Source organism: Leptidea sinapis, chromosome 41, assembly GCF_905404315.1.
Source record: "Leptidea sinapis chromosome 41, ilLepSina1.1, whole genome shotgun sequence".
NCBI classification, from domain to species: domain Eukaryota; kingdom Metazoa; phylum Arthropoda; class Insecta; order Lepidoptera; family Pieridae; genus Leptidea; species Leptidea sinapis.
Genome location: NC_066305.1, coordinates 5,180,785 through 5,203,634, shown reverse-complemented (window position 1 = coordinate 5,203,634; position 22,850 = coordinate 5,180,785). Strand labels below are relative to the sequence as shown.

Genomic DNA, 22,850 nt, shown 5'->3' with positions numbered 1-22,850 from the left:
TAACTAAGTAAAATAAATTAAATTTTGACGAGTTATGGTTTATAAAATTTATGTCAGTCAACTTTGACACTCTACGTTGGAAAAAAATTGTACTACACTACCTATGGCAAGTTTTTTTAAAAGATGGCCCATTTAGTCTAGATTTCAAAATAGTACAACACTTGCCACTTTTCTTGCCAATCAAACTGCTTTTTCGTATGCTATGCGTAGGGATCCCTCAGTAAAAAAATACCTGATATTCTTTTTTTTTAAAAGTTCGAAGTCTCCATTGTTTGTAATGAACAAAAGTGATAAAAAGAAATGGATAGTAGTTATGGTATTTGTCAAAACGAGACGTCACTATCCGTGCCACTCACAACGACTCATCAGTCGTTCATAATAAAATTTAAACAATAACATTTAGTACGCATCGTTTCTTCGTTTACTGCGCATCTCTCGTAATCGTGTTACTTTCGTACTATCGACTCTGGCTTGTGTTACCCTGGACTTGATACTCTATCCGTACTTGACGACTCTGGCTTTGTTTTTTGGACTTTGTGCTGTGCAAACTGTGTGTGAACAACATGCCGCATTTGTACACACCGCAAGAATATGCAAATATGCATCTTATCTACGGTGAGTGCCATTGTAATGCCTCTGCGGCAGCTCGACTGTATCGGGAGATACCAGATTATAGTGTCTTCCAAAATGTGCACGCATCATACTCGGAAGGACGATTACCCAGTGCTCGTACATCTGGTGGGAGACCTCAAGGAAACTACGACGCTGAAGTTTTGAATGAAGTTGAAAATGACCCCAGTACCTCAGTACGTGCGATTGAAATTGCAACGGGTGTGGCGAAGAGTACCGCACATCCAATTTTAAAACGATACGATTTTCATCCTTTCCATGTACAACGTGTGCAGAGCTTGTTACCACGTGATCACGCACCCAAAGTTGATTTCTGCAGAACCATGTTAGCGAAAATTCGTGAAGATCCGGATTTTCTAAATAAAGTTTTGTGGACTGACGAATCGACATTTAAAAGAGATGGTTATTTAAACTTACATAACCTTCATAGTTGGCATACGGAAAACCCGCATTTGATGCGTGAGGATCGATCCCAATACCAATTTAAAGTCAACATGTGGACTATTAAATGGTCAAATAATTGGACCATTTGAATTCACTGAAAATTTGGATGGCGCCACCTACTTGCATTTTCTTCGAAATGATTTGCCGACATTGCTAGAAGATGTACCACTCAACATCTACAGAGAATTGTGGTATCAACAAGATGGCTGCCCAGCACATTATGCCCGGCCTGTAAGAGAATATTTAAACGAATTATATCCCGGTAAATGGATCGGACGCCTTGGACCAGTTTCATGGCCCCCTCGGTCCCCAGACCTGAATCCAGTAGATTTTTTTACTGGGGATGCATAAAAGAAAAGGTCTACTCAAAACCAATTCAAAATGTAACAGAATTGCGCCAAAAAATTGATGCAGCATCAGAAGAAATCACAATGCGAGGAGATTTGCAAGACTGGTGAACAGGTCATTTCTGAGGCGATGCAGAGCTTGTATTCGTGCTGGAGGGAAACAATTTAAGCATCTGCTTTAATTTTAGGAGGATAATAAAGTGTTAAATAATTTACCGTTTTATTTTGATTAAATTTTCCATGAGTTCCTTTCGCAAAAAATACGAAATAGCAATTTTATTGGCAAGAAAAGTGGCAAGTATTGTACTATTTTGAAATCTAGACTAAATGGGCCATCTTTTAAAAAAACTTGCCATAGGTAGTGTAGTACATTTTTTTTCCAAGGTAGAGTGTCAAAGTTGACTGACATAAATGTTATAAACAATAACTCGTCAAAATTTAATTTATTTTACTTAGTTAACAATGATTATTACTTTCATTTGTGGTTACCATTAATAGCACTGTTATTTGAGATAACATTTTTAAAAAAATCACTGTAAAATTGTGAAAATTGCGATCACAGTACCTAAAAATACGACAAAGGGTGTCAAATTTTTAACATTTTCGAAAAATGTCTGTCATCGCTTGACTAAGTGACATAGATTTTTTTTCTTATTTTTTCATAACTGGTATACCTTGGCCTCTCGCCCGGTACCAGGTTATCGTTGAGTTTTGGGACACCCTGTATAAATATTTAACGATTTTAATGAAATTTAGTATACAGGTAGTTTCCGGGACGAGAAATCGATCTAGTTAGGTTTCAATTTTAAAAATTGTAATTTTATCCGTGTTTTAATGAGAAACTGCTACAATAACATTTGAATAAAAAGGTAAATTTCGCATCTATGTACAAGACTATAATAGCCCAGATGGGGCATTGGGTGATCCGGAAAGCAGATGACCCCGGTTCGAATCCAGGTGTCCTATTAATATTTTATTTTTTCAATCTTTGTACCTTCTTAAAAATCTGAGCAATGCTCAGTCGTCGAGGTACTTATAGTTATAGTCTGTTATAGGGGATAGGGAGTATTTCAATTTTGATGATAGATATTGAGATTCAGACGGATTGCAATCACTGGTTAAAAGTATCTTACCTTTCAGGGTGTTCAAAGTATTAATTCGCGAGATATTCGCTGGGTGGGTTCTGCTGTCTCTCACAGACGTGCTGGCGGATCCCTACATCCTCAATATGCTCATTATATTAGCAACTAGTAAGGAAACAATGGCACAGTTGCCTGCTACACCCAATTATAAGGTAAGAACGTTAATTTAGAACAGAATAGACCACGATATTTGTCCATTCTTGTCTTACGTGATCCATTTTTCATACAGCAACAGTTCAGTTTCATTAAGTCTCAATATAGAATCACAAATGAGTAGGTGCACGGTTCATTCGGTTTCTTTCAGTGAGGTCTTGAAATTGTTTCTGGTCAATTCCCAGTTTTCAGCGAAGCCGTAGGTACTACTGATATGTCGATCTTTGTGCTATTTTCTCTTATTATTATATATCTATTTTGCCCTCGTCAACTTGAGATATAAGATGTTAATTCTCATTTGCCCAGTAATTTCACTAGCTACGGTGCCCTTCACACCGAAACACAATAATGCTTATACATTACTGCATCACGACAGAAATAGGCGCTGTTGTATCACCCATAATCTACCCAGCATCCTGTGCAAAGCCCCAGACCTCCCACTGGTAATAACCCGGACCAAATAAAAAAGAAAGAAAGAAAAATATGTGTCTATAGTACGATTAAAAGCGCAAGACTGATACATATTAGACACAATATTAATTATAACAATTGAATCACAAGGTGGAATTTCTGGAGACATTCGTCCGACAGTCCGAGTCCGTGTACATGAAGCGGGCTAAACTACTGCACATAGAGCTTGAACTGTTGGTGAACGAGCAACAGCACTTCTACGCTTTCATGCAGCATCTCAAGACCACATACAACATTCACGTGCTGCAGTTCTATAAGGATATTAGTAAGTATAACAAATTCTTTCGCTTTCATTTGAAAACTTACCTTAGATACTGTAACGCGTGAGTCCTCACTCACACGCGGGATCGTTGCGAAATAAAAAAATCTTCTTCTTTAATACATAATATGAATATATAATATGTCTGCTTACTGCGAAAACCGAATAAATGCACTTTTTTACGAAATTGAGTTAAGAATACAGTTACGTGTAATTTTAAACGCTCTTTCGACTGGTAAAATCGAATAAATGATAAGCACCACTGTTACAAAGTTCCGTAGAATGAAATCCTTATAAGTATACACATTTCGGATAAAATATAAAGGAAAAACATGATAAGCAATCATATTATACAAATGCGCAAAAATATATATAGCTAAATAATTATATGCATATTTATGAGTTTTTACAATACGGACTAAAATAGTAGTATGAATAAGACATTATCAGTAAAAATCTATTAAAAACACTTACTTTACATTCTCGGGTGATATTCTACTCGTAAAATAGTTTAGACGTACTTAAATGTATTTACTTGTAGTATGATTATAAGCACTGTTCCATTTTTCGACAGCCAAAACATAAATACATTTTAACGGTTTTATCTGTAGAAAGTTTTTGGATGTTTCCAAGATTTGTCTACAGCGAATAACTCATAAATGCACATTGCCGGTTTTGCATGTAAGAAATTTTAAAACTGCGCGCCCGCCCACATGTGCTCCAGAAAAAAAGTTTTAAAAGTGGTTTAAAGTGATATAGACATAGTATTTTGTGTGTAACATGGAATCAAGAGGCAAACGACTTGTATCTATGATAAACAAACGTGAAATGGTACACAACGGTAAGTAATTTAAATTTTTTTTTTTTCGATTTTGAGGTTAGGTATGTTATAGTTTTTGTATAAAATATACGGTACGATGTTACATGTTCAAGAGTCAAGTTATCATATTAGTCAATTATTAACGTTAATCTACCGCTGTTCATAAATAATCATATTTCATTCAAAAATTAAAAGTTGTTTAATATCTATCTATTAGAAAATCCCGTTTATTGAATATACCTAGTTGTTTTAAAAAAACTTCTTACGAGGGCCTTTTTCCATCATGCTATCACAGTATCCATACTTCCATACTAATATTATAAATGTGAAAGTGTGTCTGTCTGTCTGTCTGTCTTTATCTAACTCAGTTGTTATTTTTCAGATGATCGAGATACAGGGCCTTCTACTTCAAGTTCGTCTTCCATACTGAGCGAGTCAAAAGCAAAAATAGTAGCAGAAATGGAGCGCATGTTTGACAGTGATGATTCTGCTGCCGATCCCAATTATGAACCGGACCCAGATTCAATAAGTCTGATCCGGACAGAGGATCTTTTATTTAATATTGATGACCAACGCTATGCTGGCGACGAAGAGATCTTAGATGATCTTTTGAACATAGGGGAAGTTGCAGTTCAATTACCGAAAGAGGGAGATGAGTGTGCACATCAAATCGTGAATTCTATTTGTGAGATTTTACTAAAAAATGTATTCAATATTACATGTTCGAGGACACGTTGGAAGAAAGCTCATCCTGAGAACTGGAAAGTCAATATTACCAAAAAAAGGCGTGCTGAAGGACTTCCTTACACTCCAAGGAAGAAACAAAGAAGTGCAAAGCTTCCTAAAGCTATCAATTGCGACAAATGTTTTTATAAATGTAACGAGATATCACCTGAAGAAAGGGAGTCCTTATGTCGTTATTATTGGAATTTAAGTTTCATTGAAAAAAAGAATTTTATACTGAATAACGGGTCTGTTGATACCCCTAAAAGAGTTCTTGCTGTGCGTGGAACAAAAAAACAACGCGAATTTACTAAAAAATGCTTCCTTTTTCATAATGGGCACAAAAAACAAGTATGTCAAAAGTTTTTTTGCTACACTTTATGTACTTCTTCTCATACAATCAATAATGCCATTAGAAAGCGCAACGAGCTATGCGTATACAAAGGAAATAGAGTCCATTCCATGCATGGAACCACATTACATAAGGCAAACATCTAAACGCCTTTATCTAGATGCCTCGTTGTCCATCTCTAAATGCACAAACTTTATAAAGAAAAATGCACTGAAAATAACATGGCCCCAGTCAGCGAAATAACGTACCGAAGGATATTCTGTAATCACTATAATTTCAGTTTCTTTGTTCCAAAGAAGGATCAATGTTTAGTATGTTCGAACTATAACAAAGCGCAAGAAGGTAATAAAGCCGAATTAAGATTGGAGTTTGAGGAACACATAGCAAGAAAGGAGCGCTGTAATTCATAAAAAGCGAAGGTCAAGGAGAGAGCATCGCTGGATAGTTTCGCTGTGTTACGTTTGACTTGCAGGCTGTGTTACAGATACCTTCTGGACTAATAGGGCAACTTTATTACTATCGAAAACTGTGTGTGTACAATCTCTGTATTTATGAAGCTGCTCTGCCAAATGACGCTTATTGCTTCGCCTGGTCTGAAGTAAACAGAAAAAGGGGTTGTTCCGAAATTGGAAGTATTTTATTTCATTATCTTTCCACGTGTATTCCGCCTCATGTCACTGAAGTGTGTCTATATTCCGACACATGTGGTGGACAAAACCGAAATCAGTTTGTCGCTGTTTTGCTTTTATTTGCTGATCAAAATATTAGTCATTTAAGAAAAATTGAGCACAAATTTTTAGAGTCTGGACATAGCTACATGGAGGTTGACAGTATGCATAGTAGCATCGAAACAGCAAAAAAGAATTCTGAAATCTATTGCATGCCTGACTACCTGTCTATTTTCAAGCGCGTTAGAGCACAAAAAAAAGTACACGTTGGGAAAGAATCATACACTAAATTGCCCTATAAAACCAAAGAAAATTCAAATACCACGAATTCTATGATTTAAAAAAACTGGCAGACGAAACCATTTTCAACCTCTCTCTGGGTCGTGGCGGAAGGACACCGATTCCAAAAATAACAATAATGGTATCTAGAAATATATTAATTAATTAGATTGTATAAAAATACGAAATTATTTTTATACTTTTTAGTGCACATTATATCTATTGTTTTGGAATAGTGTTTTTGAAGTCGGTTGTTTTTTTGTTAACTTTTATTTTATTTTATGATTTTTAGTGAATCTGAAGTACACTAAATAACAATTTGTCTAAATATGTGTAGATATACTAACATTTTAATGCAGCAATGAACGTAGGTGCTTTGCAATTACAGACAGAAATTCTGCCACAGATCGCACCCTTACTGTAAGTCGTTAAGGAGTCCCATTGATCATATTCGACTACGACAATTACTTGACCATATCTATGTTATTGTAGATGACTTAAATATCCGGATAGCATAAAAAAGATTCAGCCGAGTATCGTTAATTTGCTCCTAAGAATTGAAGAGCTCCGTTACTATGTCATGGATTTCGTAATCAGAACCTAACCAAACTCTCACCAAACTATCTTTGAAGTATATCCTTTCCAATAAAAAAAGAATCATCGAAATCATCAATCGCGATTATGAGTTATTCGTAAATTTATCATGTATAGCAAATTTAAGACTTTTATGGTTTTCTCATGGATGCCATTGTCAGATCTGGACCAAATTACAATGGGACCACACGGGAAGCACCAGCTTTCAAATAAGAATTATCAAAATCGGGTTCACCCACGCGAAACTTTTGAGGTAACAAACATAAAAAAAATGAACATGCCGACGAATTGAGAACCTCCATCTTTTTTGGAAGTCGGTTAAAAATAAAATATTCTGTAACTTTACGGCCAACCTTATAAAAAGGAGTTCTAATATACAGATAAGAACTAGTACATATATACAGTAGTACCGTGATATAACACCTGCGCTTGGTGTACTCGTTGCACTGTTATTTAAGGTGTACCCGGATACCCAAATAGGTGTACCCGGATGATTACTGCATATACAGTTAGTTGAACTGCTACTGGACTAGTAAGTGCTTGTCCAATTTTAGACCAAAGAAATATGATATTGAATATAGACTTAAAAGTATAAATAAACACACAGCAATAAATTAAATCAGTTTTAGTTATTATCCGACTTCAAAAAGGAGGAGGTTATCAATTCGATCGGTATTTTTTTTTATGTATGTACACTGATTACTCTGAGATTTATGATACGATTTACGTAATTCTTCTTTTGTTTGATGCGAAATAGATTTGATCCCATAAAAATTTTACAAAGTTTGGCCCAGTAGTTTTTATTTCTTCTTCAAAGCTATCAATATAAATAATAGTATAAACAGTAACACATACAAATAATAGTATTTTATTAATATTAAAGGTAAAGGTTTGCATAAGAGGTGTTTTAAATTAAATTTTTAGTTATTTGATACTTTTCAGTTTTTGAAGTCGGTTTTTTTAAACGTAGTTTTTTATTTTATTTTGCAACGTTAACATCAAATATAAATTTTTGAGTGAGAAAATTTAAATGTTTTAACATTAAAAAAAACCATCAATAGTAAAATAAAGTATGACATCTGAATGCAAAATAAACGAATGATTTCAGAATCGTTTCAGTCGCGGATATTGAATCCGGAGCTGACGTCACAGGAGCAGGCCAACCTTCACCGCGAGGCGACTGAGCTGTACCTGCGATACATCGCGGTAAGCATGCCGCGGGTGGAACTGCCAGACGCGATGCAACTCGAACTGAAAGAACTCCTCGACGCTGGACCGGATGCCGTCAAACGGTAAGTCTCCTGAAAAATCTTTACAGGCGTGTAAATTTTATTTGAAAGCATTTAACTACAAAAAAAGATCAAAGGCAATTTATACCTAAATAATTAAAACTAAATTTACATTTTATAACTTTCAAACATCTCTTTTTGGTTTGCAACAATTTCCATTGTATACCTTGTATGTCTTGAGAAAACCTTTTCCAGTTTGCTTGATCGTGACTTCTTTTTCCGTCTCTTAGTTACCATTCAGTAACTACTTAGCTCCATTTTTATTACGGGGCACATTTATATGTCACTTCCAAAATTGTTGGTCTATTTATGTCTACATTTTATTAGAGTATTATGTGACACTAAAGGTCAATACAACGTTTGTAGCCAATTATGATGAGTGCACTCCTGAGGGTGCAATACATGCGACGACATGTGCCACATTGCCAGGCGGCATTTCGCTGGAGCATTCTGAAACCAGCCTGCATGTGCCTTCAGGCAGTTTGCCATGTTGGCAAACAATTGGAAAATATTTTAGTCGCCTTCCGACGAGGTAAATGTTGTTGCTGTTTGAGGTTGCATTCTGACGTCAGTACGGTGCGGAAATTGCTCATTTTTTACATTAGGCCGTAATACTTTTCTATCGTTTCAAATTGGTAAATTACCGTTGTTTGGTCATGTAGGAGAAAATAAATACGAAAGTATACTACACAAATTTATACATTGTGGATAGAAGAAGTGTTGGGTGGGATCGGCCTGCGCTGAAACGGGGCTAGGTCGAGTGTACCAAGAATAAGAACGACGGTATTAAAGGGTGGATATGTGAGTGGATGAAGCCAATCAAGATAATCAGTACTGTGGATGGATATTGTGTAATGGAAGTCCTTATAATCTCTGCTTCATGACAAGCACGTTTGTATTGTATTTTTGTTACATATGAATTGTTTTAGTTTACAGACGAGTCGCGCTCTGTACCAAGCGGCGAGACAATCTCACGCCGTGCTGGAGAAGGTTCTGATGCCGAGGTTCCTCCACAGTGATGAGGTAGGCTGCCTGAACACAAGGCTGTGACGAATTGATTATGTATAAGAGTTGAAAAAGGGTTAAAGTTAATATCGTATAAAAGGCTGGTGGCAATTTTTATAACCAGTTTTTGGCCAAGATCATGTAGAGGAGACATGACTTATCATAAGGTGAAGTTTTAAAGAAGATATGTACTGGTGAGCTGGCTTCTTTTGAGCCCCTCAGTCTCGTAGCATTTCACGTCCCAGACAGGTGTCTCAGCTCCTGCATTACTTTTGAACTATCGTCCACAAAAACAAAAATGGTGCCGTGCGCTGTGTAATGCACAGGATGTGTAAATCTTTTAACAATTGTTTTCTTAACATCGACATATTTTCGTGCTCCCCTGCTGCGTTGAGACACGTTTTAGAATTATAATAGTTGCCCCAAGTTAAATTTAATTTAACTTGTTTGATGTTTTGTATTAATGTGTATAATGAAATTACTTATTTCTGTGAATGTTTGTGACTGTGTACCACTTAGATTTATCTGTGGAACATGTGTTAGGACGCAACTATATTTATATTTGATATATCTTCCTATATAGTTCGGTTACTGTGATGTGTTAAATCCCAGAATGCTGGCGTCCCTAAATAACCTTCTGGAAAGTGATCAACTCTCATTACGTGATGGTCATGCTATCTTGAAACATGGGTTTCCATGTCATATATTTACATGTATACACCGAGAATGTATTTCATTCCATGTTTTGGTTGTTTATGACATCTTATCCTGATGGTCAGTATTGTTTGAGTTTGTGGCGTGATATAATTCTGCGACATGAATAAAGTCAAATATCTATTTGGAAGCTCTTTATATCCAAAAACGTACATTGAACGAATCAAATTATCAATTTCAGTTCTATAAACTTCTGATTGGTCCAAGAGTACCAACCGGCTACCAAAAACAAATGACCAGGCGTCCTCAAGACAAACAGCGTCTAGGAGCGCGAGTACGGAACGCTATGCGCTCGCAGACGTTGGACGGACAAGTACTGGACTCCAACTCGGAGCTGAGCGAGGACTCCATAGACAATGTCGATATATTGAAGTACTTGGACTCGCTGGCCGCTGAAGATACCTTGGGGGATCAAGATTTGAGCACGTACAAAGTGGTCTTAACTCACGTGGAGATTAGAATGGTGAGTTATTATATATATTTATTGTTCTGTACTAATTTATAGAGGTCTTAATTAAGATTTTTTTGGAAACAATATATATAGATAACCAATGTTATGAGGCCGAAAATTGCACTGTCACCTTTTTTAGTAAGTAAAAGAAGAGCATGGGTAAAAATAAGGTTTATAGATGCAACTTACTATTTATTATTATAAAATGTCTTTTCATATAACCTTACCTGTATATACAGGTGTGTTATCGTTAAGTTTGACCAGGCGATTATAACCGTAACTATTAGAGATTTTTTTTTTTATGGAATAGGAGGACAAACGAGCTTACGGGTCACCTGTTGTTAAGTGATCACCGCCGCCCACAATCTCTTGCATTCCAGAGGAATCACAGGAGCGTTGCCGGCCTTTAAGGAAGGTGTACGCGCTTTTTTTGAAGGTACCCATGTCGTATCGTCCCGGAAACACCGCACAAGGAAGTTCATTCCACAGCGTTGTAGTACGTGGAAGAAAGCTCCTTGTAAACCGCACTGTGGAGGACCGCCACACATCCAGATGCTGAGGATGATATCCTAACTTGTGGCGTGTCGTGCGAAGGTGGAATTCGGCGACAGGAATTAGGTTAAACAGCTCTTCGGAACACTCCCCGTGATAAATGCGGTAGAAGACACACAATGAAGCGACGTCTCTACGCAACGCCAAGTGATCCAGCCGTTCGCAGAGCACTGCGTCCCCGACAATTCGAGCTGCTCTGCGTTGCACGCGGTCAAATGGATCGAGCTGATACTGGGGTGCGCCAGACCAGAGATGACAGAAATACTCCATGTGTGGCCGGACCTGCGCTTTGTAGAGCGCTAGTATGTGGGCCGGCTTGAAGTATTGCCATGCTCTATTAATGACGCCCAGTTTCTTTGAAACCAATTTGGCTTTGCCCTCCAGATGGCCACGGAATTCCGAGAACCAGTATTCCGATACTAGGCGAGGCTTTTAGGGAAGTGTTGTCGAAGAGCGGTGATACGACAAATGGGGTTTTTTTAGTGGTAAACGCGCAAACTTGAGTCTTCTGGGGGTTAAATTAGACAAGGTTAAATTTACCCCATTCCGCGACCTTCTCAAGAGAGGACTCGATAGAAGACACAAGTTTCTCCCGGCACTGGTCGACGATTTCCCGAGAGAGACCTGCATGGCCCGTGTATATGGCATCACCAGTGCTGTCATCTGCATAGCAATGAATGTTGGAGGTGTCCAACATATCATTGATATGCAGAAGAAACAGCGTAGGAGATAGCACACAGCCTTGGGGCATTCCAGCATTCACGGGCTTCGGGTTCGAGCAATGTCCGTCGACAACGACCTGTATGCTGCGCCCAGTGAGGAAGCTGGTGGTCCACTTGCACAAGCTCTCGGGAAGCCCAAATGATGGAAGTTTAGAGAGGAGCGCCTTGTGCCATACACGATCAAAGGCCTTAGCTATATCCAGGCTAACTGCCAGGCCTTCCCCCTTGCTTTCAATAGCCGCAGCCCATCTATGTGTTAGGTATACCAGAAGATCACCTGCCGACCGACCATGGCGAAAGCCGTATTGTCGGTCGTTGATCAACTGGTGACCCTCTTATATATATTAAGATATCAAAAAACTTTAAACTGATATCGAAAGTCCATTACCTAATCAGTAAACTTTTTAAAAATCAAACGAGTAGTATCCAAGATATGATATTAAACACACACAGACGTCTACGAATTTAACTAGTTTATTCAGTAGACTGTGTTCATTTTCTAACAAAATTTTGAAACATGCCACCTAATAATTATGGTGCTTAATATCAACCAGCTACAGCTTTGTACACGTTCATTTCTTAATTAAAATTGGCGTTTGTCGCTGTGACACTATGAGTGTGCTATGCCCTGCTCTGTTTCATTCTCTGCATATTATTCGTATGTTGGATGTGTCCAACATAAATTGCTAAGCAGATAACAGAACTCGAGAACGTCTCTCTCGGAAAATCGCCGACCAGTACCGCAACTGACAAGTTCTCTCGTGAGAACCTGCGAAATGGGGTAAAATGAACCTTGTCCTAATTAATTAAATTAGGTAGGTTTTTAAAACACACGCTATCCGCAACCTAATAGTTCGTTATGTCTGTGGGTGACAGTAATGGGGACAGAAAAGTTTAATGTCCCTATTTATGATCAGTTATGTGATAGCGATTAAATTATTAAAACTTTCGTGAGACATTATTTATTTATTTAAATCGGCTTTACTCACGGTTTATTGGTAAGGGTAAGTTCCGTCTCACACTGCGGATTTGCGCTCGTAGTGCGCGGCTTGACATGGCGGGGGACGCGGGTGCAGTGGGGCTCATGTCGAGCACTTTGATTAATGTCTGATGATCGATCAGCAACCGTCTCCCCGGCGCGGCCCGGTGCGCGTGTTCACCCTGGCCGTGCACCGCGCGCGGCCCACTCTCACCGCGGCCTTCTGGAGCTTGCGGCGCACGGAGCACGACTTCCACCTGCTTCGGGCCAAGCTCACCGAGTTCCACGGAGACCGTTTGCTGGCCCACTTGCCGCTACCATCAAGAAGGTATTTTGGGGAAATATTGTGTTCTGTAAAATATATTAAAAAATTTGTAACCAAAATATATGAACAATACAGGATTCGAACCCGCGACCCCCTCGAGTTCCGTCCGAGTACTCTTCCAACTGAGCCCGAGAGGTCGCGGTTCGAATCCTGCATCGTTCATAAATTTTGATTATAAATTTAATTAATCCCAGAAATTAGCGATATCACTTAAATAATATTTTTTTTTATTATGTCAGTCAGAAACGGACAAGTCAACATTTATTTTTAGTGCTATAATATTTAACTGTGAATATTTAGTTAATTTATCGATTAATTTCTTATAATTTGTATTTCGTAATGAATAGCGCAAGTTCAATATGAAGTGAAAATTGAAGACAAGGAAGTTAAAGTATTGTGTGGATATTGAGGACAATTTTAACTATCTTGGGTTAATGTGTATAATGTGTTACTTTGAATGAGTTTTTAATTCAAAACCTTAAGTGCAAATTAACTAAATAGTTTTTTATAAGTCCCAGATAAATCTATATTTTAATTGGTGAATATTTACAGGGACAATAGCCCTCTGGAAACACTTAGGTACAAATATGAAGACTTCCTTCAGAGGATACTCCAGATAACACTGCTTCAGTCCAGCGAACTATTATATTTGTTCCTTACAGTGGACAATGACTTCGGTCTGGTAGTACAAGCGTCAACTCTCAATGTTTCCCCAGATTTGGGTAACATTTATCAGTCAGTTGCCCATAAGTTGAGAAAAGAGAAGGGACAACATTTGGAGAGCTTCCTCAGGAGTTTCTTGATCTCATCGGACAAGGAGCGATATCAAGCTTTGTGAGTTTATGTGTTTATTTTTTTATTCTCAGGGTGACTACATTTGTGTCACAATTTAATAACTTCTAGCCATTCTCTGGTATGCTGTACCAGAACTATCATATTAATAATATAAATGCATGAAGATTGTGCATATTTACATGATATATTCATAATTAATTTTTAATTTGAAACAAATCTCTTCATTGGGCTATTGTGCTTGTCTGTTCGTCTTCTTACTTAAACCACCTCAGAGTTTGTGCCCCGCTGTTCACTTTATTTGATAGGTAGAGTTTGGTGTAAAAATTAAAGTAATAACTTTTGTGGTTGCAGTTCCGTTAGTCCTCTTATTGGTGATGATGATTAGTTCTGCCTTTGTCGAATTTACTGACATTTGATGTTAAACGTACATAATATGAGTTAATAAACCGAAAAAATACGTGGCGGTCGAGAATTGAATTGCTTGACCTGCATAGTCACTTCAGCCCCTTTAGTAGGTTTCACTCTGTATATGTTTGTTTTAAATTATACAACAATACACATATTACCAGTGGGCTCCTTTGCCCAGGATGCCGTCTAGATTATGGATAATACAATGGTGCCTATTTCTGCCTTGAAACAGTAATGTGTAACCATTATTGTATTTCGATCTGAAGGGCGCCGTAGCTAGTAAAGTTACTGGGCAAATGAGACAACATCTTATGTCTCAAGGTGACGAGCGCAAGAGTAATGCTGCTGTAGAGTTTTTGGATTTTTCAAGAATCATGAGCAGCACTGCATTGTAATGGGCACGGCGTCTCAATTATCATCAGCTAAATGTCCTGCTCTTCTCATCCCTTACTTTTCAACGTTACAGAAAACAAGGAACAACCCGCGACGTAGAGGAAGGGGTTGAAGTAAACGAACGTGAGTCTAACACCGTGATGCAACGCGTGGACAACAGTCGCAATTATATGAACACAATATTCGAGAACAACTTTGATGTACATCCCGTGCCCCAGCGAGCCTCTGCCAGCGGGCATACAGAACTACGAGGATTCACACACTGCCTCATGTATATATGTAAGTATAACATACGTACAACCAGCGGAATTAAAACTAGAGCCAACTCAATAACACAAATTCAAGTACATTTTCACTAAATGTACTTTCGAACGGCGCCATTGTCAAATATTAATTCTCATAAAATATTATTAGAATAAGACGCTAAGAAACAACGAAACAAAGACTTACCATCTTTTCAAATCATCATGCTTAGTCCTAGACTTATGTACGACAGGTGTACGCTTGAATCCGTCTAACTACCGCTCCATCGCAATTAGCCTCCTTCTCTCCCAAGCTATGCTTGTCATAGCTTCTTAATATTTTGAATATTAAACCACTAGCCAACGCACACATTGACATATCATAAGATTGTCAGGTTGTCTTTATGCTAGTATATTATGGTCTATGAGAGACCGCCTTCTTGTTCTCTTCGGAGGATTAAGAGTGTTATCGGCGGCACATGCTCCGTACAATTCAATTTTGTTGTCACCTGTATGTTAAAAATATGGAGCCAGTGAGCAGAATGCACTAGAAATCACTCTCCATTCTTTCTGTTCTTATTATTATTAATTTTATCATTACTTCGAATAGTGCTACTGTGAGGTAGCTTAGGTGACGGTGATCACTCACAATCAGGTAATGAATGTGTGCGTTTATGAGAGAACCTATTGTTTCAGTATTAAAGGTAGTACGGGCGCGCGGTATTGTGGCCTGCGTGCTCGGGCAGTGTCTGGCGCTGTGTGGCTCGGTAGTCGAGCCGGCGGCCAACAGGCTCGCGAACACTTGGCTCGCCGAGCTGCTCGCCGAGCGGAGGCTGGCGCACCTCGTGCGGCTTGGACACGGTTGGTGTACTTATTTGTGTAATCCTTTGGTGATGCTGATTTGTTGTACATTTTTTATCTGATAATAATAGAGATATTTTTGCCAGATTTTGATTTTGTTAGATAATTAATTAATTTGCCAAATTGGCTTCAAAGAAACTGGGCGTCATTAATAGAGCACGGCAATACTTCAAGCCGGCCCACATTCTAGCGCTCTAGAAAGCGCAGGTCCGGCCACACATGGAGTATTGCTGTCATCTCTGGTCTGGCGCACCCCAGTATCAGCTCGATCCATTTGACCGCGTGCAACACAGAGCAGCTCGAATTGTCGGGGACGCAGTGCCCTGTGAACGGCTGGATCACTTGGCGTTGCGTAGAGACGTCGCTTCATTGTATGTCTTCTACCGCATTTATCACGGGGAGTGTTCCGAAGAGCTGTTTAACCTGATTCCTGCCGCCGAATTCCACCTTCGCACGACACGCCACAAGTTAGGATATCATCCTCACCATCTGGATGGGTGCCGGTCCTCCACAGTGCGGTTTACAAGGGGCTTTCTTCCACGTACTACAAAGCTGTGGAATGAGCTTCCTTGTGCGGTGTTTCCGGGACGATACGACATGGGTACCTTCAAAAAAAGCGCGTACACCTTCCTTAAAGGCCGGCAACGCTCCTGTGATACCTCTGGTGTTGCAAGAGATTGTGGGCGGCGATGATCACTTAACAACAGCTGACCCGTACGCTCGTTTGTCCTCCTATTCCATAAAAAAAAATTGTGATTTATATAAAAATCTTTTTTTAATCAAAATATTTTATGAAACGATTCTAATAAATTATTCAGTTTGATATTAATGTTAACACATTCGGTGCTGAAACACAACAACTATGGTTTATCGACCTTCAGTGTGGGGCGTTATTTATACATCTGTTGCGTTTACAAAATGGTCTAGACACTCGTGCGTTTTAACACGCTCAATACGTTGTTTGGGATAGCGAGTTCGTTATAATATAGCATGTCTCAAATTGCTCAACGCGGTATTTTGCAGTTAGATAACATTAACATTTAAGATTTTTAACCTATATTATATTATGAAGTGATTATCTATAGAATTGAATTCACGCATATTTATATACATACACAATGCTTGGAAAATAAATAATAACTAAGAAATACGTTTTATTATAAATACCTACAAAAATTAATGTGATTCTTAAATTTAAAAAAAGAAGATGATTACTGTTTCTTTATTTATTTTTATTTATTTATTTACAACACTTACGTCTAGCATTACAGGAATATTCCTAATGCGCTAGTGTAACGTTCACCTTAAAAAATAATGTAACATTTAAAATGAGCATTAATTAAAAAATAAAAATATAGAGATACACTTAATCTTACAATATATCATACTTAAGAAACCTAATCTTATAATTATTATTTATTGCTATCATAACATATAGCCCACATTGCAATCCTTGTGAGTTCACTCAGAGTGCAACGAAACAGGTCGATCTGTTCGGCCACGACGTTAAGTGTATCAAGCGCGCGTACCAGCGGCGCCTTGTGGAGCAGGTTGGTGATCCCGCGGCTGTGACGGTCTACGCCTCTCGCAGATTCACCTCCTCTAATACGTCCCCATTCAATATCTTATTATTTTAAAAATATAAAGAACAAGCGCTAATTCCCCTCTAGACCTTATTTCATTGTATCCGACCATACCCAAAACAAATAGTGTAGGGTACATTAATGGGTAAAATGGGTAAACCCCATAAAGCCTCATGTATAAGAATCTGATAAATTTGTTTTGTACCCGCTCCAACATAAGACTATTTAGCCTCATGTGGAGCCCAATTGACTGCGTTACTTTCCAATTGACTCCTTACCAACGTGTTGTATAATGCTGTAATAGCGCTTATGTTAGTGAAACCACTAACGTTTCGAAGCAAGAAACCCAAATTTCTGTAAGCTTTCTTACAACAATGTATAATATGATCACGAAACGAAAGCTCAGTGTTTAACCTGACTCCTAAATCTCTGTCATCTGAAACTCTCGACATTGGTATCCTCTCCATATTATAATTATAACAAATAGGGGCCCGTAATTTAGAGAAAGTGATGACTGTACATTTTGATCTATTAAACTGTAATAGATTGTCCTGGCTCCATGTCACCACTCTGTCTATATCTTGTTGCAGCTTTACACAGTCATTTTCGCCATTCAAAGCCAGAGAGAGCTTGAGGTCGTCCGCAAATAACAAACATTTAGCATCCTGGACCACCTGCGGTAGATCGTTGATCATTAAAATAAACTACAAGGGCCCTAGGTTGCTGCCCTGACTGACACCTGACCTTGTGAAATATGGTTCGGACTTTCGGCCTTTATATTCCACATATTGCTGCCTATCTCTCATATAGCTCGCAAAAAAGGTTAGTAAATGTGGCGTGAACCCGACTGATGTTAACTTTTTGATCAATACATCGTTATCGACTAAATCAAAGGCTTTTCGAAAATCAAAGTATGCTACATCAGCCTGTTCTCCACCGTCCACTGCTGGAACTATATGAGACATATAGCCGAGAAGGTTGCTAGTAGTGCTTCTCGAAGGCATAAATACATGTTGAGACTCTGATAGTTGAGCACTAACTTGAGTATAAATACTACTATGAATGGCCGATTCTAATATTTTCGCTGCAGTTGACAACACTGCAACTGGCCTGTACCCCTCCACCTGTGTTCCACCTTTACCTTTCGGCACTGGGACGACTCGGGTCACTTTCCACTTCTCGGGAAACACAGCTGTCTTCAGACACTGATTTATTGTATTTATGAAGTAACGGCTCGGCCAGGACAGACCGGCAGTCTTTAAATATATAAGGTGGTATACCATCCGGCCCCGCAGACTTCTTCGGCTTAAGTTTTTTAGGTGCCTGTCTTACCTCGTCTAAGGTCAAGTGGTCTATGTGTACGTGTATCCGCGCCGCTCCGTTCACTCCACCCGCTGCCGCTACCGCTGCGCTAACATTCAATTCGGCTTGCTGTGAACTATAGACTGAATGGAAGTACTTGCCAAACTCTACAGCGCATTGCTCGTCGGTCAATAACACTCCACTCTTCAAAATTTTTAGCGGACCCCTACTACTTTTTTTTGATTTTACGTAGTTCCAGAACGACATCGGATCCTTAAGTAGCTGGTTCTGAACGCGACGCTTATAATGCCGGTGGGTGAAATCTATCATGGCTTTAACACTCGCCCTACACTGAGCGAACACTTCGTAATCATACCTGGACTTACTCGCCTTGTACCGTCGGTGAAGCTTTTCTTTTAGTTCTATGTTGCGAACTATTTCAACCGTGTACCATTCGGGGTAAATGTACCTCGAGGCTACCGGACTTCGCTTTTTTTTTGGAACGCAGTCATCGGTGATAAATGTAAGAATGTCATAGAAACAGTTCAAACTTTCCTCCAACTCTAAAGCGTACAATATAGACCAGTCTACCGCCGAAATAGCCGAATACAATGATGGGAAATCAGCCTTATAGAATATCCAACCAGTTGGCTGGGCTAGTGATGTACGTACGCTTGCATCGGGTGGACACGCGTCGGTCTGCCGATGCGAGGTCAAGGTCACCGCAATCTTGAGAGGCGGGTGGTGCGCGTCCACCGAACTTAAAACTAAGTCCAGATATCTGAAATTACAATTCCCTACTTTGTTGCTCTGAATGAACTCGCAATAAGTTTGAAATTATTCAAAATAATTATTAATGGACGTAGAACACGAATATAAATTAAAATCTCCTACAACTACTACTTCACTAATTTTTTACAGTATTCCTCAATAATACTAAACAGTAGCATATATTCCGTATCACTAGTGCTAGGCGGTATGTAAACTATACATAACAAAAACAAGAATCTCTCACGCATATAGACACTCGCACAAGCTAGTTGACGTCACTGTGTACTCGCCGCAGTTCGAAGTGCGGTGTGGCCACGAGAAACTCGCTGCCCTGCTTACGTCCATCTGCCCGGTCACACCTTATAATAGCGTAACCAGGCGGAATTATTTCTGCATCATAAATAGATTTGTTGCATCCCGTTTCCGTGATTGCAAATAAATCCGAATTTGCAGAAGCCAACCCCGCATAAAATTCTTCTAATTTATTTTCTATTTATATTATTCGTTTCTTCTTCCGCTTGCATTCACTCTCTCGTCCATTTTTCTTTTCCTATTTCCTAATCCTTTATCTAAACAAAACTTCCTATATATAAAAAAAGATTGCTACACTTTTACACAAGTAACGCAACGATATTTTACAATACAAAGTACTAGCTACAATAATTAACAATAAGACGACATAACATTTGAATGTTACGAATCAGTGCTGACAACTAATTACGAAGCGATTTCCTTGGTTTAATTTAATTTGAACCTGATAATAATAATGTATCTATTTGTTACAATATGGTATTATTGTTGTCATCACGCAGCTTTTAAATGACAGGATTATGTATATACCTTTTTGTTTTATAATGATTTGGCGTGTTTTCATACATACTATACCTATTCATTGGATGTAGTTGCAAATATATTGTTGCACAGTGCAATTGTAAGGTATAAAGGCACATGTTACCTGCAGTGTTAATAATCACACTATTAAAATTGATCAATTAAAATCGATATTTATTTATTCGATTTCTTTATCAATTATTTGGAAACGTCTATGTCACTGTAAAATGTCAACATACAAATCAACTTCCGTTTGTATATGCGTGTGCGTTTTCAATTTGTATTTCTCTGTTATTGCTATTTAACCGACGACTAAGCTTTTAAAATGGACAAATACGATTTTACAAAAAAGAGATGTTTTCTTGTTGGGTCAATAATTGCCAATAATAATAATGCATGCCAATTGATGAAAAATATTGGAAATATAATAATATTATTTGTTAACATTTATAATTTATTATTTAGTTCTAACAACTAATTTAAAATAGGCATTATTAGGAGCATCTGTTATATTGCACGTGTAAAGCTGCAATTTCCATTTTTAGAACAATAAATTGTTTTCGGCTTATCGCTGTCGGCACTTTAATGATATTTGACTGCCAAAGAGATATTTTTGCAAAACTATAATCTTTCCCAGAAACGTTCTATTGTTTTATTGAAACATAAAATATTTTCGTAAGAATAGCGAAACGCACCTGCATGGCGTAAAATTATTATCAATATTCAACATAGCTGACCCGGCAAACGTTGTTTTGGCATATAAAGTATAATTCACGCGATAGCTTTATAAGTAATAAAATATTGCCTATATTATAGCCTGTACATCATTCTGTTCTATTGTCAATAGTTTTTGCAGCGCACGCAATAATAGGTTTTTCGATTTTACACCTTGTGTTACAAAATAGCAATTTTATTACGGATCCCTAATTTTGAAAAAAAAAAAGCCTATAGCCTTCCTCGATAAATGGACTACCCAACACTGAAAGAATCATTCAAATCGGACCAGTAGTACCAGAGATTAGCGCGTTCAAACAAACAAACACTGCAGCTTTATAATATCGATATTCAACATTGTATTGAAAGAAGTAGGTAGAATGTACCTTATTGTATTTATTTTATTTTGTCTAATTTAGTAGGTAATTGGATTTATGTTTATAAAATTCAATATAATATATATAATACAAATATTTTTATGTATTGTAAATGTATAAGTATTGATACACAAAAGAAAAAAGCCCACTTAATTATTTTACAGTATGGACATTTTAGTAAATATAATGTATAAACAGTGCTAAAACTGAAAAGATAAAATTTAATATTAACGAAAATAATCGGCTGTGACGCTAGATGAACTCGCAAAGAGCACCCTCTATGATAGAATAGATCGCAACAATTATGCGTTACGTGTGTTGAACGCATGACTGTCGAGGACATATACAAAATCGTAAGCAGTCGTATGGAAAACACAGGCGCGAACAATTGCCGCCCTACAATGAGTTCTCTTTTTGAGGTTAGCAGTGAATGTGTTAACATTCATAAGATATTTGATGATTGATTTTACTGAAACATGAGTAATGACGTTACGGCTCAATCATCACCACCACTAGGTATTCGAATTTTGAAAACATTTCGTCGTGTCGATTACAACTGTTAGGCACTGGACGTGCAGTTACTACAACTTATTGTTACTCAAAAGTATAAATGTGTGATTTTTAGTTTTCTTTTAAAAAAGTGCCAATAACTTAACACATAAAACATTAAAAACTTCGCAAATAATATCCAGTTATTACCTTAATGTTTTTTTTTTGTTACTGTTATTAGTTTATAGGCAAATACGGAACAAATACGTAACATATTTATCACATAAGCACCACGAAAACCTCACGATTTATCAGGGTACAGAGAGAGAGAGTTCATAAAACCAATTATTTTTTGAGGAAGTATCTTTTAAAATAAATAATATGAAGCTTATCAAATATATATCATTCAGTTACTTTCATTCATTGATTTTCATTCAGTTAGTAATTTACCAGTGGCAGGCTTCTTTGCACAGGATGCCGGCTAGATTATGGGTACCACAATGGCGCCTATTTCTGCCGTGAAGCAGTAATGTGTAAGCATTACTGTGTTTCGGTCTAGTGCGCCGTAGCTAGTGAAATTACTGGGCAAATGAGACTTAAAATCTTATGTCTCAAGGTGACGAGCGCAGTCGTCATGCCGCTCAGAATTTTTGAGTTTTTCGAGAATCGAGAATGAGCGGCAATGCATCGTAATGGGCAGGCCGTATCAATTACCATCAGCTCAACGACTTGTTCGCCTCGTTCCTTATTTTCATAAAAAAGTGAATAATATGAAACTTATATATTATCATTCAAAATGACAGGTGTAATATTCGGCAAGAGGTCATCCCCGCGCATGGACGCGGAAGCTCAGCGCGAGCTGGCGCGCGGGCGGCTCATGGGGCGCCACACGTCGGGCGCCGCGCTGCTGCTGGGGGGCGGAGTCCCCGTGGCGCTGCTCACGGCCTTCGAGGTCATACAGAGTCCACAGCTTAATAAACAGGTACTAACACACACATATATGGAGCTCGCGACTTTGGCTCGTACTTAATTGGATTACGTTTACGATTATATAAGTACGTGTATAAATTGTTTTTTATTAAGTGAAAACTTCTTTAGCCCCGAGTTATGTTCGGACGATCGTAAAAGGTCTTTTTAAAAATTATTATTTATTACACAAATAACT

At 38.1% G+C, this 22,850-nt stretch overlaps 1 protein-coding gene across 1 annotated transcript in view; it reads left to right on the top strand.

Annotated features, from left to right (window-relative positions):
- Positions 1–22,850, top strand: part of LOC126976580 (sorting nexin-14-like) — a 36,216-nt gene that overhangs the window by 10,446 nt on the left and 2,920 nt on the right. Inside the window, exons 6-15 of the mRNA XM_050824973.1 lie at positions 2,562–2,715; positions 3,278–3,452; positions 7,991–8,174; positions 9,101–9,194; positions 10,072–10,353; positions 12,738–12,922; positions 13,472–13,753; positions 14,589–14,794; positions 15,454–15,618; positions 22,489–22,667. Of these exons, the coding sequence (XP_050680930.1) occupies positions 2,562–2,715; positions 3,278–3,452; positions 7,991–8,174; positions 9,101–9,194; positions 10,072–10,353; positions 12,738–12,922; positions 13,472–13,753; positions 14,589–14,794; positions 15,454–15,618; positions 22,489–22,667 (1,906 nt within the window). The remainder of the gene's footprint in view (positions 1–2,561; positions 2,716–3,277; positions 3,453–7,990; positions 8,175–9,100; positions 9,195–10,071; positions 10,354–12,737; positions 12,923–13,471; positions 13,754–14,588; positions 14,795–15,453; positions 15,619–22,488; positions 22,668–22,850) is intronic.